The sequence below is a fragment of the Heterodontus francisci genome, chromosome 13 (assembly GCF_036365525.1).
Source record: "Heterodontus francisci isolate sHetFra1 chromosome 13, sHetFra1.hap1, whole genome shotgun sequence".
Classification (NCBI taxonomy): Eukaryota; Metazoa; Chordata; class Chondrichthyes; order Heterodontiformes; family Heterodontidae; genus Heterodontus; species Heterodontus francisci.
Genome location: NC_090383.1, coordinates 29069665 through 29085809, shown reverse-complemented (window position 1 = coordinate 29085809; position 16145 = coordinate 29069665). Strand labels below are relative to the sequence as shown.

The following is a 16145-nucleotide window of genomic DNA, read 5'->3' as shown; positions in this document are numbered from 1 at the left end:
ACCATTTCCCCCTTTGCCCCTGCCTTCACTGTTGTCTTTTATCTCACTCACCATTGTCTTGTTTTTCTTCCCATACTGTCACTGCTGCCTCTTGACTTCCCTCATTGTATCCTGCTTCCTTACTTCTTTTTCCCCACTTTCCCCTTTAATGGTCTTTAGTCACCTTAGTATCTTGAAGGCTGGTTGCATTGAAAAGCCAGACATTCACTTTTTAAAGTAGCCAGAGCACTTAGCAGTGTGTTTGCTGAATAAAAGTTACTTCATAGATATATTATTACCTCTATGAGTTCTTTAAAGAGTGAATAGTTGGTTTCCTGCAGCAAAAATCAGCACCTGTGTTGCTGCCATGAGGCCCTAGCCATTTTCAGGCCAAGCCTTGGTTGTATTGCATCTGGCAAGCTTGCCATTTGGGGAAGGCAGAAAATTGAACTGTTACTATGCAGAGCCAGGAGACTGTCCATATCTTGAGTTGAAAGGACAGCGATCCTTGGGTTGGTCTACACATGGGCTAGAGTGTTTTTGTAGGGTTGATGGGATCATTCCTGCTCCTCCTGATTCCTCCTCACTCCATAAAAATAAAAGATATTTTGAGCTATGTTTTGAGCCATCTCCAGCAGTCCCTTTTAAGGCCCAATACTCAATGCTGATGCAAATAGGCAGAGCATGAATGGTGCATAAAAGCAAAATACTGCAGATGCTGGAAATCTGAAATAAAAACAACAAATGCTGGAACCACTCAGCAAGTCTGGCAGCATCTGTGGAAAGAGAAGCAGAATTAACGTTTCGGGTCAGTGACCCTTCTTCGGAACGAGTGCATGAATGGTGCATACTCCATCCACACCACACCCTCAAAGTCCCTCACTTTTCAAGACCCTACAAGATCCTTTGTAAAACATTTACTCCCCAAGTTATCTTTCTTGCAATAATTGACTTGCATTTGTATGACTTGCATTAATATAGTGTTATGACCAGGTGAGAAGGGGTCTAGGGGTTCCCTCTGAGCCTTTGCTAGGTTTAACTGTAACAGGGTTTAATTTTAAAAACACTGTGTTTTAGCTCCCCCTCAGTGAATCCTTGTTCACTGCTCCAATTGTAAGGCAAAGAAATCAGACAGGTTTCCTTGGATTTAAACAAGAAAGGTGGAAGTTTATTAATCTTAAACTCCAATCCGGTTAATGACTACGAATATGCGACGCGACCACACTAGCATTCATACGCGATAAACACACACACAGATAGAGACAGAAAAAGTAGCAAAGAATAAAGGGGAAAAGTTTGAGGCAATATCGGGATTATAATTACTGCAGTTAAAGCCACAGCTTGTTCTGCTGTACTTTCCATCAGGGTCCCTTCTTCACTGAGTGGGTGTGCCCTGATTAACCCTCCAGGTTTCCAGCAGTCAGCTCTTAAATGCCCTGCTTTATTACAATCGAAGCACACAGGTCTCCGGGTCTCATTCCTACTCACAGTACTTTCCTTTTTGGATGGAGCAGTGTCTCCTGCTTTTCTTTCCCTCCTAGGACTGCTTAGGCTTCTATCACCTTCCCACCCTTTGTCCTTTTTGGATTTGTGGGGGTGATTAGGAGAGGTTTTTCCCTGGGAAACCGACTTATAAATGAGAGCAAACTCATCGGCCAGGACTGCTGCCTGCTGGGCTGTATGAGCCTTCTGTTCCTCTACATGTGTCCTTGTGGAGAGTGAGAGAGAGTTTTTAAATTCCTGTACCAAAATTACTTCTCTGAGATTTTCATAGCTGAGATGCACTGAAGAGCTCTCAGCCACTGGTCAAAAGCCAGCTGCTTACTTCTTTCAAACTCCAGGTAAGTTTGATCAGCTTGCTTCTTGAAGGTTCTAAACTTTTGGCGATAGGCTTCCGCTACTAACTCATATGCCCCAAGGATAGCACTTTTTGTCAGTTCGTAATCTGATGAACTCTCATCTGGCAACATGGAATAAACCTCATGGCCTTTTCCTACTAATTTGCTCTGTATCGACAGAGTCCGAGCCTCAGCTGGCCACTTTAACTGCCTTGCCAGTTTTTCGAAAGACACAAAAAACGCTTCCACATCTCCCTCATTGAATTTTGGGATCAGTTGGGAAAGTTTTAACAATTCTGTACCCAGCCCTGAATTACGCTCCTCCATATTGGCCATGCTTTCACTGGGGTTACTCTGTCACCCCCTAGTTAACTCGAGCCGCCTTAGCTCTCTCTCTCTTCGCTTTCTTTCTGGGAGGTTTTTATCTTTCTCTTTCCTGGCTCTCTTTCTTTCTCCTGTCTTTCTTTTTCTTCACATTCCTTCTGGAAAGTTCTTTCTCTCTCTTCTATCTCTCCTTTTCTTTTTCTCTTTCCTCAAATTCAAGTTTCCTCTGTTCCAATTGTATCTTTGCTAGCAATATCCTGTCAGAATCTACTTCTATCCCTGTTTCTGCTTCTTCGGATTCAAGGGAAAAATGGTTGGCCACTAGTCTTAGGAGTTCAGACTTCCTAGCCTTGCCACATACAGTGATCCCACTCTGCTCAGCCATTTTCCTCAACTCTTCCATAGACAATGCTTTTAGCTTATCCCAAGTTACTTCACCCTGGCTTGGGGAGCTACTAGCTTCAGTCGCAGACATGTTAGTATTCTAGCACACACAACCACAAGAAAACCTGTAGCAAAATCTTTTCTATTTTCTCTTTTGTTTGGGATAAATTTGGCTCCCCACTTCCAATTTCTCGTTTGTCTGTGGGTCAAATCCAGGACGCTAGCCCCCAAATTTCTGGTTCGACCAGGTGAGAAGGGGTCAAGGGCTTCCTTCTCAGCCTTTGCCTAGTTTAATCGTAACAGGGTTTAATTTTAGAAATACCGTGTTTTTAGCTCCCCCTCAGTGAATTCTTGTTCATTGCTCCAATTGTAAGGCAAAGAAATTAGACAGGTTTCCTTAGATTTAAACAAGAAAGGTGGAAGTTTATTAATCTTAAACTCTAATCTGGTTAACAACTACAAATATGTGACGCGAGCACGCTAATATGCAGTGATAAACACACACGCAGATAGGGACAGAAAAAGTAGAAAAGAATAAAGAGAAAAAGTTTGAAGCAATATCGGGATTATAATTACTGTTCTTTGAGTTCAATGTGGAGTCTTTGGTTGCCGGTAAGACCTGCTGTTCGTTGGGGCCCAGTTCATGCCTCAACTCGTTTCGATGTCGGAGTCTTTTCTCGCTTGCGGTTTACAAGTCTTCCGTGGGTCCGGTGGCTTGGGAGAAAGCGAGAGAGAGGCAGGCAGGAGAGAGGCTTCCTTGTTCCAGCTTCAGTAGCAAACTGCCTTCTGTTCCTTTCTGTATGGCACAATTCAACTCCAAGTTGGCCAGCAGGTCAGTCATGTGACTAACTGGCTTAACGACTCCTTTGTTTGTGGATTGTATCATCTTAGCAGTCCCTTACACCTTCAATGTCTGGTGATCAAAATCTATCTGGGTTCATTGGCCCAGGGAGTAGTTCTTTGTCTCCATAAGCACCATCTCTTAGTATGCAAATGTCCTCCAGTCAAAGGTCTGGTGATCTCTTTAACAAATCATTTCTTCACTCCAGCAACAGCTTAAAATCAATGTTCATATGACAAAATTAATATGCCTCATTCTTGGCAGGTGGAGGTCTGCATGACAATAGTGTCTTTCAAAACCATGGGATGTCCCGAAGCGTTTTACAGTCGTTGAAGTACCTTTGAAGTGTAGTCAATATTGTAATGCAGGAAATGCGGCAGTTATTTTGCTCACAGCAAGCTCCCACAAACACTATAATGACCAGATAATCTGATTGAGGGATATAGATTGGCCAGGACATTGGGGACAACTCCCCTCTTCTTCTAACTAGCATTATAGAATCTTTTACATTTACCTGAGAGGGCAGACAGGGCCTCGGTTTAACATCTTATCCAAAAGACAACATCACTGACAGTGTAGCACTCCCTCAGTACTGCATCACAGTGTCATCCTTGATTGTGAGCTTAGATCCTAGAGTGGGATTAGAATCCACAACCTTCGAAACTCAGAGGTAAGAGTAAGACCAGTGGCTCAGCTTTTCTCAATCTATCTCTTCATTGCCATTGTCCAATTTCCAAAATTTGAAAGTACACCCAGAGCTGATCTGCTCGCTCTATGTGATATGTGTTGAAACTGTCTCTACTTTAAACAACATTCACCAGGAAGTGACAACAAAATGAATTCTTCCTTTCTGCAACTACCGCTCAACACCATGATAACCCTTTGTGCCAGCTAACTTATTTACTCTCGTTCATAATGAAGTGCCCCCTGAGTGATATGAGTTTGAGCAGTGCATGTCTGGATCATTCACCTGGAGCTATTAGCAGCTAAATTGAACTGTGCAGCTCCCTTTTTTTAGATGCTGCGCAGCTACCTAGCACTCGTAAATGAGGCCCGATGTGCGGACGCAAACTTCCAATGGGAAGTGTGCAGGATATTATCTTTTCACCACCAGCAGCATGCTGAACAGACAGATTATGATGTCAATCAGTGTGCAGTGCTGATTTGACACCAGCGCTGCCATTTTCAAACTCCGCACTCCAGCAAACGCCCTACATCATGAACTACTTATAGGTTAGTTACTGGGTTATTTCTTCTGGCTGCTGATACAACTTTACATGTTTTTGGAGCTTTCCTATACTTGCCTAAAGTTTGAATAATCCACAGGTTCTGGCTAGCACAGAAGGAGACCATTCAGCCCATTGAGTTTGCGCCAGCTCTTTCATAGAGAAATTCATTTAAGTCCCACTTCCTTGCTCTTTCCCCATATCACATAATTTTTTTCTCCTTCAAGTATTTATTCAATGCCCTTTTGAATGCTGCTATTGAATCTGTATTCAGATTTAAAAGCTTGTGCTGAAACAAGTTGCTTTCAGACAGGAGTGACTAGGGAGGGTTTCCTCTGGGAATTGAGCATAACTGGGAGAATGAAGAGGAGCCACACAGAGTTGGTCAAGCTACTAGAAGAGGGATGGGGGGAGGGGGAAGGGTGAGGAAAAGGGCTTTCAGCAGGAGGCCTTATTCACCGAGGGTCTTTGGAGAACAATTCTCTTACCTCAACTTCAGTGAGGACCAATGCATGAGATGTCTTTGCATCACAAAAAGATTGTGACTGAAATCTGCCAACTACTGCAGCCATAACTGCATTCTTAAAGCAGGGCAAGGACAGCATTGCCTGTGGCTGTCAAGGTGATCATGGCTCTTAACTTCTATGCATCTGGCTGCTTCCAGGCTGCTGCTGGAGATATAAGCAGCATCTCACAGTTTGCAATACACTGAGACGATACACAAAGAGCTTCATCTTATTCCCTTTCTCAAGAGACAAGCAGGCGGTACGAGCAGGACCTTTGCACAGATTTGAAGTTTCCCCATAGTGCAAGATGCTTTGCATGCACCGCATGTGAACTTGGCTATTTTCCTGAACCGAAACAGATTCAGCTCCCTCAATGTGCAGCTGGTGCATGACCATAGGCAGCACATCATGCAAATAAACACTCATTATCTTGGCAGCAGTCATGATTCCTTCATTCTGTGGCAGTCCTCTCTGCCACCTGTATTTGACTCATCACCGCAAGTCAAAGGTTGGTGACAATACTTATCCACTCATAACATGGCTCATGACTCTGATCTGGTACCCATGCACACGTGTACAGCAGGTCTACAATGAGAGCTGTGCTGCCACAAGGAACATTGTAGAGCACACCAATGGTGTTCTCAAGCAACACTTCCACTGCCTGGACTACTTTGGAAGAGCACTGCAGTACTCAGCTGAATGAGTATCAAAATTTGTGGTAGCATGCTGCATGCTACACAACCTGACCATTATGAGGGGACAGCCCTTACCACCAGCTATCAGCTGAGAAACTGCGGAACACAAGGAAGAGGAGGAGGAAATGGAGAAAGAGAAGGAGGAAGTGCGACAGGAAGTGGGAGAAGACTAAGAGGAAGGGATGCTGCAGCATAGACATACCCTTTCTGCCTGGGCTCTACCACACCTCCCCATTCACCAACAGTTCCACACGCCACACCTTTCCTCCATCACTGACTATATCATTGTTCTCTTTCCAACAATACAAAAAAATTCCACACACCAGAATATCCAAACTCACAGTCAGTTTTATAAATTAAATTATTACGAAATGCATTCAAAAATAAACTAATCACTCTTGTGCATTCCCTTCGTGCCTGTCTTCTGTGTTCATTTGCCTCTCCTCATGCTCCTACAAGGTGTCTCCCAGTGGCAACAGCATGGGTGGTGGAAGGGTGCTGGCCTTCAATTAAGGAGATTGTAGATAACTGTGGCTCAGTTGGGAGCACTGTCACTGCTAAGTTAATAGGTTGCGGGTTCGAATCCCACTGCGGGAGGGGGAATTTTATGCTGTTCCCCCATGGCGGGTCTGAAGGCAGAGAGCATAAAATAGGGTGGGATGGTGGCAGCGGGGCGGCCTTAATCCTGTGGAAGGCCAGCCACTGTCCACTTAAGTGCCTAATTGGCACTAGATTCGGCAGGCCTCCCACAGAAGAGGTGATGCAGGGATCTCAGCTTCACTTTTTCCCGATGTCGAGACCCCCATCGTTAGGATAAAATCCCAGCCCAGGACTTGAGCACAAAATCAAAGCTGACATTCTGGTGCAGTACTGAGAAAGTGTTGGAGGTACTGACTTACTGATGAGACATTAAACTGAAGTCCTGTCTGCTTTATTAGGTTGGCATAAAAGATCCCATGGCACTATTTTGAAGAAGAGCAGTGGTGTCCTGGCCAATATTTATTCCTCAATCAACATCACAAAAATAGTTTCTGATCATTATCACAATTCTGTTTATTGGAGCCTGTTTTGTGCAAATTGGCTGCCACGTTTCCTACATTACAACAGTAACTACACTGCATTGGCTATAAAACGTTTGAGATGTCTGGTGGTTGTGAAAGGCGCTTTATAAATGCAAGTCTTTTTCTTTTCAAGCAACTGTGGGCTTCGAAGACCTGGCTTCAGACTGTACCATCTCGGCCTGGACTGCTGCAGTCCAGGCCGGCTGATTGACAAGCAACAGCAAGGTACTGGCAGAGTGGCAGGTATGGGAGCAGGATTGCGGTCATCCTGAGAGAAGACAGCAGGTTTGTGCTCCATGGAGTCACTGCCGCTCTCCTGGGGTGGCACCTCAGTAGTTTTACCCAGAGCCATGATGGCAGCAGTACAGCAGTCTGAGCTTCCACTGTAGCACTCAGGCCTTTGATGAAAGCTGTTTGTGCTGCAATGAAAGCTGTGACACTGGTCATCAGACACTGCGTCACGGTAGGTTCCACACATGTGCTGATGGAGGTGACTACCTGTTCCATGTTGGAAAAGATGGGCTTCGAGATCTGTGCAAAGGCCTGTGCCAGGTTGAAGCTGGACTCCTCCATGCTCCTTGATATTGTAAGCAGGCGTTCTGGCAGGCTTTCCAATGCACCAAGCATTTGGTTATATACATCCGACTGCCTGGTCTGTTGACATCCTCTTCTGAACTCTACAGCAAAATTAGTGTGCAATCGCACCCTTCGATGAGCTGGTATGCACATTATCCTTTCCCCCTGCTCTAGTTCCTGCACAGTTGTGCCCGGTGTCTCACCATGTGCAAATCCCACTGTTATCCTAGCCTCTAAAATATGCATAGTGTCAGTCTCTCAGCTGGTAGCTGTGAGTGTAAGATCAGGTAAAAGTGTCTCTTCATCTTCACTGTCTCCTTCCTTTTCCTCCTTTGGCTGGAAATGTTCTGGTTCCTGTGTATCTAAAATTAACATGGGACAAGGGTTCAGTTGTAGTGAGGGGAAAGGAGAAAGTAAGAAGCGCATGCTTGCACCATCTGCAGCTTCTCAGTTAGAAGTGGGATGAGAGAAGGAGGATTAGATATATAGGCACTCTCGTCATCAATGGTTCCAGCCCCACCAGTGGCCAAAGCCTCAGCGATGTCCTTCCCATGAGAGCCAGCACTGTCTTCTCCATGGGGGTTAAAACAAGTGTTTGTCCATTTCCAGTTCTTTCCTGATATCTCCTGTTATGCACCACCTTCTCCTGCAACGAAGGGGGACGTGTGTCACTGAGTGTTCTGCAATATATTTAGTTAATGTTGTTGTCAAGGTTGAAAAGCTGCCAGTATGTGTGAGTTGTAAGTTGTGGGTGCGAGGCCTGCAACAGTACTAATTGAATAAGGATGAGGTAAAGCATAGGAATTAAACGGTTGAGTATTTATTTATTTTTAGATACAGCACTGAAACAGGCCCTTCGGCCCACTGAGTCTGTGCCGACCAACAACCACCCATTTATACTATACCACATTCATGTTCTTAGAGCAACACTCCTGGCATTGACTTCTGCCACTATTTCTTCCTACTGTTTCCTAAGCATGTGTCTTGCGGGCCTCTTACACCCCCCTATCCCCAAACTACGGACCGCAGATACAGATGTCTCTCTATTTTTTTTAATTTCCAAAATATACTTTATTCATAAAAATCTGTAAAAATTACATTCCCAAACAGTTTAAAACAGCATCATGTCAAAAAATACAAACATTGCAAAGATGATCAGTTTCCTTCTATACAATCATGAGTTGCCTCACAACCCTTCCATTTCATTGTCATGCCATATACATTTTTACATTTACAGCACACAAAATTTTCTGGATACAGTTCGAGGGGTTTCCCATGGATCCAGCCCCTCAGTACAGCTTGGTGGGGGGACCTTACACTGTGGTCTTTCCCCATTGAGCCTTTGCTGCGGCTGCCCCAAGCTTTAGTGCGTCCCTCAGCACGTAGTCCTGGACCTTGGAATGTACCAGTCTGCAACATTCGGTCGTGGACAACTCTTTGCGCTGGAAGACCAGCAAGTTTCGGGCAGACCAAAGGGCGTCTTTCACCGAATTGATAGTCCTCCAGCAGCAGTTGATGTTTGTCTCGGTGTGTGTCCCTGGGAACAGCCCGTAGAGCACAGACTCCTGTGTTACAGAGCTGCTTGGGATGAACCTTGACAAAAACCACTGCATCTCTTTCCACACCTGCTTTGCAAAGACACATTCCAGGAGTAGGTGGGCACCCGTCTCTTCCCCACCACAGCCACCGCAGGGGCATTGTGCAGAGGGGGCGAGACTTCGGGCGTACATGAAGGATCTGAAGGGGAGGTCTCTGTATCTCTCCACACCTTGCACCAAGATCATCAGTGCATTGTCAGAAAGTCTTGACGCTCACTCTTTCACATGTTCAACTATTCCTCAAAGTAATGCAGCCCAGATTTACTTTTGAAAAGTCCCACCACTTCCTGGGGCTACGATACACCTCCACTTTAAGAGGTGCAGCCTGCTTTTAAGTAGCACTAGTCATTTGTGATTGTGTCCCCCTGCTGATGTGTGCAGCCAGTGAACAGTAACCATTTAAATTAGCAGGCAAAACCACTTTAAGACATTGCCCGCAATGCAATGGATGGGCACAGGTTAATCACATACCACTTCCCCAAGCCAATTTTTAGGGGTCAACCAATTTAACCTGCTTAGAGATCGAAGGTGACTCTCATCTCTAGGCAGCTGCTTTCCCAGGGTGACCAGCTTTCATCAACCTAATACTAGTAGCAAGGGGTTATAAACCCCTGCCTGTAGTTTGCTCATGTCCATGCATTAAAAAGCATTAAAAAGGCAGGATTATTTCCACTCTCTGAAGAGACAACGACATCTGTGCCCGCTCCTTGAAACCCACTTGTGCTGGGAACAGTTTCTGAGGTGCCGTTGGTCAGCAATATCACAGAATTAGTTTATTTTTTATTTGTTCGTGGGATGTGGGCGTCATTTCGCTAGGCCAGCATTTGTTGCCCATCCCTAATTGACCTTGAGAAGGTGGTGGTGAGCTGCCTACTTGAACCGCTGCAGTCCTTGGGGTGTAGGTACACCAACAGTGCTGTTAGGAAGGGAGTTCCAGGAATTTGACCAAGCGAGTAATTCCATTTAGATCTTGGAATCCCTTGGAAGCGATCTGTGCAAAGCATCAATTGATCAATTGCAGCTGTATTTACTATCAGCCAATCTAGAGGCTACCATTGGCCTTAGAAGCTCTTCAGTGTGTCTCGATGCTGTAGCAATCTCCCAATCTGTCACTTCTCAGTGTGTTCTGTGGGTCATGAGAAACATCCTACAATATATAGCAGATGCAGGGAATCGTCTCTTCCCACTTATCCATCTTTTTAACCAGATGTGTGGAGACAGTCTCTGCTGCCTGGACTAAATTGATGCTTCCACCTATACCAGGTCAAATTTGCTATGATTGTGAGGTGTAGATGTCTGGTCCCGTTTAATGAAGTGTCCTTGAAGACAAGCAGAAGTTCTTGTGCCAGGCACAATGAGTTCAGAATGTGGTTTTGAGTCAAGAAGGTACATTTTTGGCTGCTACCAGCCATGGCTTAGTTGGAGCACTCTGGCTTCTCAATCAAAAGGATGTGGGTTTAAGTCCCACACCAGGACTTAAGCACAAAAATCAAGGCTGACACTCCAGTGTATAACTGAGGGAATGCTGTACTGTTGGAGGTGATGTCTTTCTGATAAGATGTTAAAATGAGGTTGCTGACATTCCTGAGGTGGCTGCTGCTTCTGTCAACTTGCTGAAAAATGATGTTGTTCTTTACTGCAACCTTTTAAACGCTGCAGCATAACTGTGGCCGAGATTTTATACAGGCGATGGGGGTCTTGATGTCTGCCAAAAGTGACACCGAGAACCCCAGGGCCCATTCTGTGGGAGGCCCGCTGAATTGTGCCAATTAGGCAGCCCTTTAAATGAACAGCGCCACTGCGAAGGTGGTGGCTGCTGCCGGTGGAGCACCTACCCAAGGCCCAGGAGCGACACTGGACCCAGGCCACAGGTAGGTCAGGGAGAGAGGGGTTTTGTGGGGTGGGGGTCATGGGGGAGGAGTTGTAGGGGGTGTCAGCAGCAAGCACAGGGGATGGCTCTCAACGGCCTCCCCTTCCCAATGCCGGATCTCTCTTTCAGGCACTAAGTGCCTTATAACAAGGGACCACCCACCGCAACGCCACCCCCCCCCCCCAAAACCCCGGAGTCAGCAAGCAGCCCACACGATTTTACCTGCCGTGCTGCTCATCTTATTGCGGCAAGAGTGGGATGAGGCCCTATTTGGGCATTAATTGCCCAGTTGAGGGCCTCAATTGGCCGTTCGCAGGCCTTCCTGCCTCCTGGTCCTTCCTGCCACCATCCCATCCAATTATATACTGTCCCCACCTCCAAACCCGCCACAGGGAGAGCATAAAATTCTCCCCTTTATGCCCCCATTCACCCTCCTCCTCCCTCCCAGCAGCAGTAAGTCATTGAAGATTGGCATTCTGGCCTCCAAACTGCCTTGCATGGCTCATGAGGATTCTAGAAGGAAATTGTGGTAGACATTTCTCATTAATGTATGATAAGGACAACCCTCCGGCAAACCTGACAATGAAAGAATCCAGGTCAGGCCGTCACTGCCACCATTTGTAAGATCACCAGATACCTATAATTTAAATATTGATGTTGAATATGTTGATTGCATACCTTAGCAAGGATATATTGACCTCGCAGGGATTACAGTATAGGTTCACCAGAATGATACTTGATATTAGTGCTTGAACGGTTAAATTATGAGGATAGTTTGCATAAACTTGAGTTTAGAAGGTTGAGGGGTGATCTGATAAAGGGATTAGATAGGGTTGATATTTCTTCTATTTCTTCTGGTGGGGGCAATCAGAACAAGAGGGCATAATCCTAAAATTACAACTAGGCTTTTTAGAAATGAATTCAGAAAGCACCTTTTCACACAAAAGATAGTGAAAGTCTGCAACTCTCCCCAAAAGGTTCTGGATGCTGGGTCAATCAAAATTTTCAAGACTGAAAGCATTGGATATTTGTTGGGTTAGGGTATCAAGGCATATGGAGAAAAGTAGGGTAAATGGAGTTGTGGTATCAATTGAATGGCAGAGTAGGTTCGAGGGGCTGAATGGCCTCCTCCTGTTCTAATGTTCCTAAAAGACAGTGCTGAAAATAATATTTTGTGTTTTGCTGCAAGCCATTCTTTGACATTGCTTAACCTGCAATTATCATGTGCAAAATAAATACTTCTTGTCACAGAAGTATATACTTTGTGTTAATGCAGTTTATTTCATATAACTAATTAAACAATACATACACAGCAATTCACTGTTAGATTTTACTAGCACAATTCAGTATTATGATCTAAAATTAAATGTATTTGAAAAATGCTAAACTTAAGGTGGCAAATATTTTGTCCAGCCATTTATTTTAAACATTTTGCTTGATATTATTATCCTAAATGATCAATTATGTTTCATAAAGTTTTTCAAAGTCAAAATCTTCACATATTATGCTTCTTATAAATAATATTTCAGACCCATAAAAATATTTTTTCTGCTTGTGGTGAGAGATGATAATGAATGTCATCGCAAGGAAAAGGATTTCTTTTCAGTTTTTGCAACAGTATTGTATCAACCATTTTCAGATCAGATACAATATGAGCCAGATGGAAAGCAAAGCTCCCCTTAAGTTGCCACAACATTGTGCCTTTACAGTTACTAATATCTTCCCTTGTGCTTCTAAAGACACGGACCCTTGCTACAATACAGTTCCATGGCTGCAATCCTAACGGTTTAGGATGATACATGAAGAATTGTCAATTGGAGGAAATACAGCTCATGGCCCCACAATGGAAAGTTTCACACTTACCTTGGAGGGCCTCTACTGTGTGCGGGCCTAAGTTTAGCCTGATTGGAAAATTGCAGCAACACCTGCTCAGGACCCAGTTAAAATTGACAAAATAGGACCCCGATTTACAAAAATTCACGAGGCTTCTGCCTGTTTTAGGTGGTGCCTCATTTATTTGTCTGCACAACCCTGCAAGTTAAAATCTGCAATGTTGAGAAAGAGCCAAGTTACAAGCAGGGAAACAATGCCCTTGTTTTTAATTTCCCAGTTGCCCAGTTTCTGTTGGGCAGGCAGGGTTAAAATGAACTCCACAATTTTGCATCTTAAAGGTGCTGTATATACATTTCACATAAGAATTTCTATCTTTAATCCTTACTGTAAGCAAAATTATTTTTTTTATAATAAAATGTGTTTATGTATTTACAGATTTTATGATGCTGTATATATTTTTATAAACCAATATGGGAGACCTTAAAATTATAAATATTCTCCCCCAACACCATCCAGTACAGTTTGTTACAAGTAAGTTACTGTTTTATTCATGGTTCCATCACTGAGATTATTGGAAAGGTCAGTAACCTATTGTACCAGCAATAATCAACAGAGTGTTTTTCAAATGTGTACAGAAATGCAGCAATTTGCAACAAAATCCATTGTTTCAGAATTTAATGTATCTTTTGTAATTTTGGTGTTGGTAGTTTTGACGTCTTAAATGACAGCATTGTTCAATGTATCAAGTATTTGTTCAAAGTTTAATCAGAATGTCTCTATGTAAGCTGTTCTCAAGCTAAGGAATTCAGGGGGAGGGCTAGATCTGGAGGTGTTACTTATAGAAAGACATTATACTTACCTTTAAACACAGCCAACTTGTTCCCAAAACAAAAGGTCATTCAGTCTATTATTCACAAAAGTGAGATTATTGTCAAACAAAGGCAACAGAAGATGTTTCATAAAGGCCATCGGTACAAAAGGAAATAATCATGTGTTGCCACATAGATATCTTAGGAGGCGATACAAGAACTAGTTTGCATGTTAATGCTTTTGTTCGTCATAAATGGAGACCTACAGAATTATTTGCAAACATTTGCCTCTTTATCCAAAAACTATGATTTCCAGAATTTATTCATTGAGCTGCCTTCAATGATTTCTTAGTAATAAGCTCAAAACATAGATGCCCAATTGTTTGATGAGAAAGTATCTGTTGTTGTGGAACATTGCACATTAGCACAGTTCCACTGGCCCTATGGTACATGCTGTGTTTTGGACGAAGTAGTGAGCAGTCTGCAAAATGAATAAATGAACTGTATTCTTGGGGTTAGTGAGGAGTCAGCGCAAATTGTGGGAACAAATAACAGTCAGGGACAAGGCAGCGTTTTATAACATCAGTGGTGCAATCCATCTTTGGAATTTTTCAAAGCTCTGCTAATAAAGGCCTATTTGCAATCCCCAGCACAGAATCATTTAATTAAATTTATCCATTAAAGTTTCCTTTTCACAGAAAGCCATCATTCTCCTCTGTCTCCCCTTCTATCCCCGCAGATGCGCTCAACACTCGGAACAAGCAAATCATTTGCACCACACTGAAAGTGCTCCAGCACCTGGTTGTGTCAGCTGACATGGTGGGCGAGGCCCTGGTGCCTTATTATCGTCAAATCCTCCCCATCTTCAATATCTTCAAGAACGTGAATGGTAAGACATCAGGCAGATTTTACTCATTTTCCTGTCTCCTTTTTGTCATACCCTAAAGGGAACACATTTTGTCGAAGTATTTTATTATAATTAAAATCTATTACCTTAACATATCCACATGCATTTGAAGCACTAACAGCTGCTGTGGACTAGTCTACATAGAGCAGTAACAGCTAACCAACATAGATAATAAATTAGATAAATGTTCAATTTTAACCTTACACACTCAGTGAGAATAGAGTGGGCTCAGGTTGGTTGGATATTACATACATCTCCCCCATTTCTACTAGGCAGGTTAGATTAAATCCAGGGGTAATGGGACCTAAATATATTAGTGGCCAAAACTGTGTGTGATTCATACAGCACACCGGAGCAAGGAGGTGCAACAAATTTAAGTTTTTGGCAATTCTTCCTATTTTTATAGTCTTTCTAAACTACCTTTTTCATTCAATTACTCCGTTTATCTTTTTAAATTAATTTCAGTTGTAACATAAAAGGGCCATTATCTTTTTGTGATCGTCTCAGATTACACCTACTTCAAGTTCTGCCCAATGGCTTTCTCAGTATTATTAGATTTTTTAACCTATTTTATCCCATCTCTCCCCCTCCTCTTCTGAAGCTGTAACACCTGCTGAGATGGGGGAGGGGGGAATTTTATGCTCTCCCTTGCATCGGGTTTGGAGGCAGGGAAAGCATACAATCGGGTGCGATGGTAGCAGGGTGGGGGTTCCCGCCATCATCCCGCCTCCGCCAAAGTTTAGTCTGGGGTGGGAAGGCCTGTGAACTGCCTTCCCGCCTTGCCACCAATTGAGGCCCTTAACTGGGTAATAAACCCAAATTAAAGGGCCTCTTCCCACCGCAACCGTAATTAGCTGTGCAGCGGGCGGCCCTGTTGCCACACAGGGAGCACATGGAAAACTGTGCAGGCTGCTTCCTGACTCCATGGGGTGGGGGGGGGGACCCTTGTTCAAAGGTACTTAGTGCCTGAAAAAGGGACCTGGCATCAGAAAAGGAGGGAGGGGGGCATATGTTGAGGGCCACCCCCCTGCTCTTGCTGCTGACCCCCCTCCCCTGACTCCCCTGTTACCCCCACCCCACGAGACCCCTCCTGCCCTGACCTACCTGAGGCCTGGCTCCAGTGACGCTTCTCAGCCTCATGGCGGTCACATCCAGCAGCAGCCACTGCCTCCGTGGTGATGCTGTAGCTGCCAGCCTCTGATTTGCCGGCAGCTCTCCATGGGCGAGACCTCCGGCGACAGGGTCCGAGATACTATGGAAGGCCCGCCACTGTCCACTTAAGTACCTGATTGGCACTAAATTGGTGGGCCTTCTGGAAAAGAGGTGACACAGGGATCTCGGCATCAGTTTCTCCAGACGTCCTGATTCCAACTGCCAGGATAAAATTTCCCCCCTGGTTTCATAGGCATTGGGTGGCCTTCCACCCAAGTGACCTTTCTTCACAGGTTAGAGGCTGCAACATTATGATGAGTCAGATCTTCACAAACTGTGGGCTGGATTTTACCAAGCCCATGACATTGGGCTATGTGGCGGGGGTGGGGGGGGGGGCCGGAATATGGGTCCAGCAGCAGCCCGCCATGGAGGCTGACGTTGGAGGGCCCAGCTCGATCCTGCCTGTGGCAGCAAGGCTCCGTGGCAGCCCTCCTGCTGGGCAACGGGACCTGAATTTCAATATTTAAATCAATAAAATGAATACAT

The 16145-nt window shown here is 44.5% G+C and overlaps 1 protein-coding gene across 2 annotated transcripts in view; it reads left to right on the top strand.

Annotated features, from left to right (window-relative positions):
- The window catches only part of LOC137376313 (parkin coregulated gene protein homolog), a 415075-nt gene that overhangs the window by 242196 nt on the left and 156734 nt on the right, over positions 1-16145 (top strand). For both annotated transcript variants that reach the window (XM_068044611.1, XM_068044610.1), the window contains one exon: positions 14280-14429. In XM_068044611.1, coding sequence (XP_067900712.1) covers positions 14280-14429 — 150 coding nt within the window. The remainder of the gene's footprint in view (positions 1-14279; positions 14430-16145) is intronic.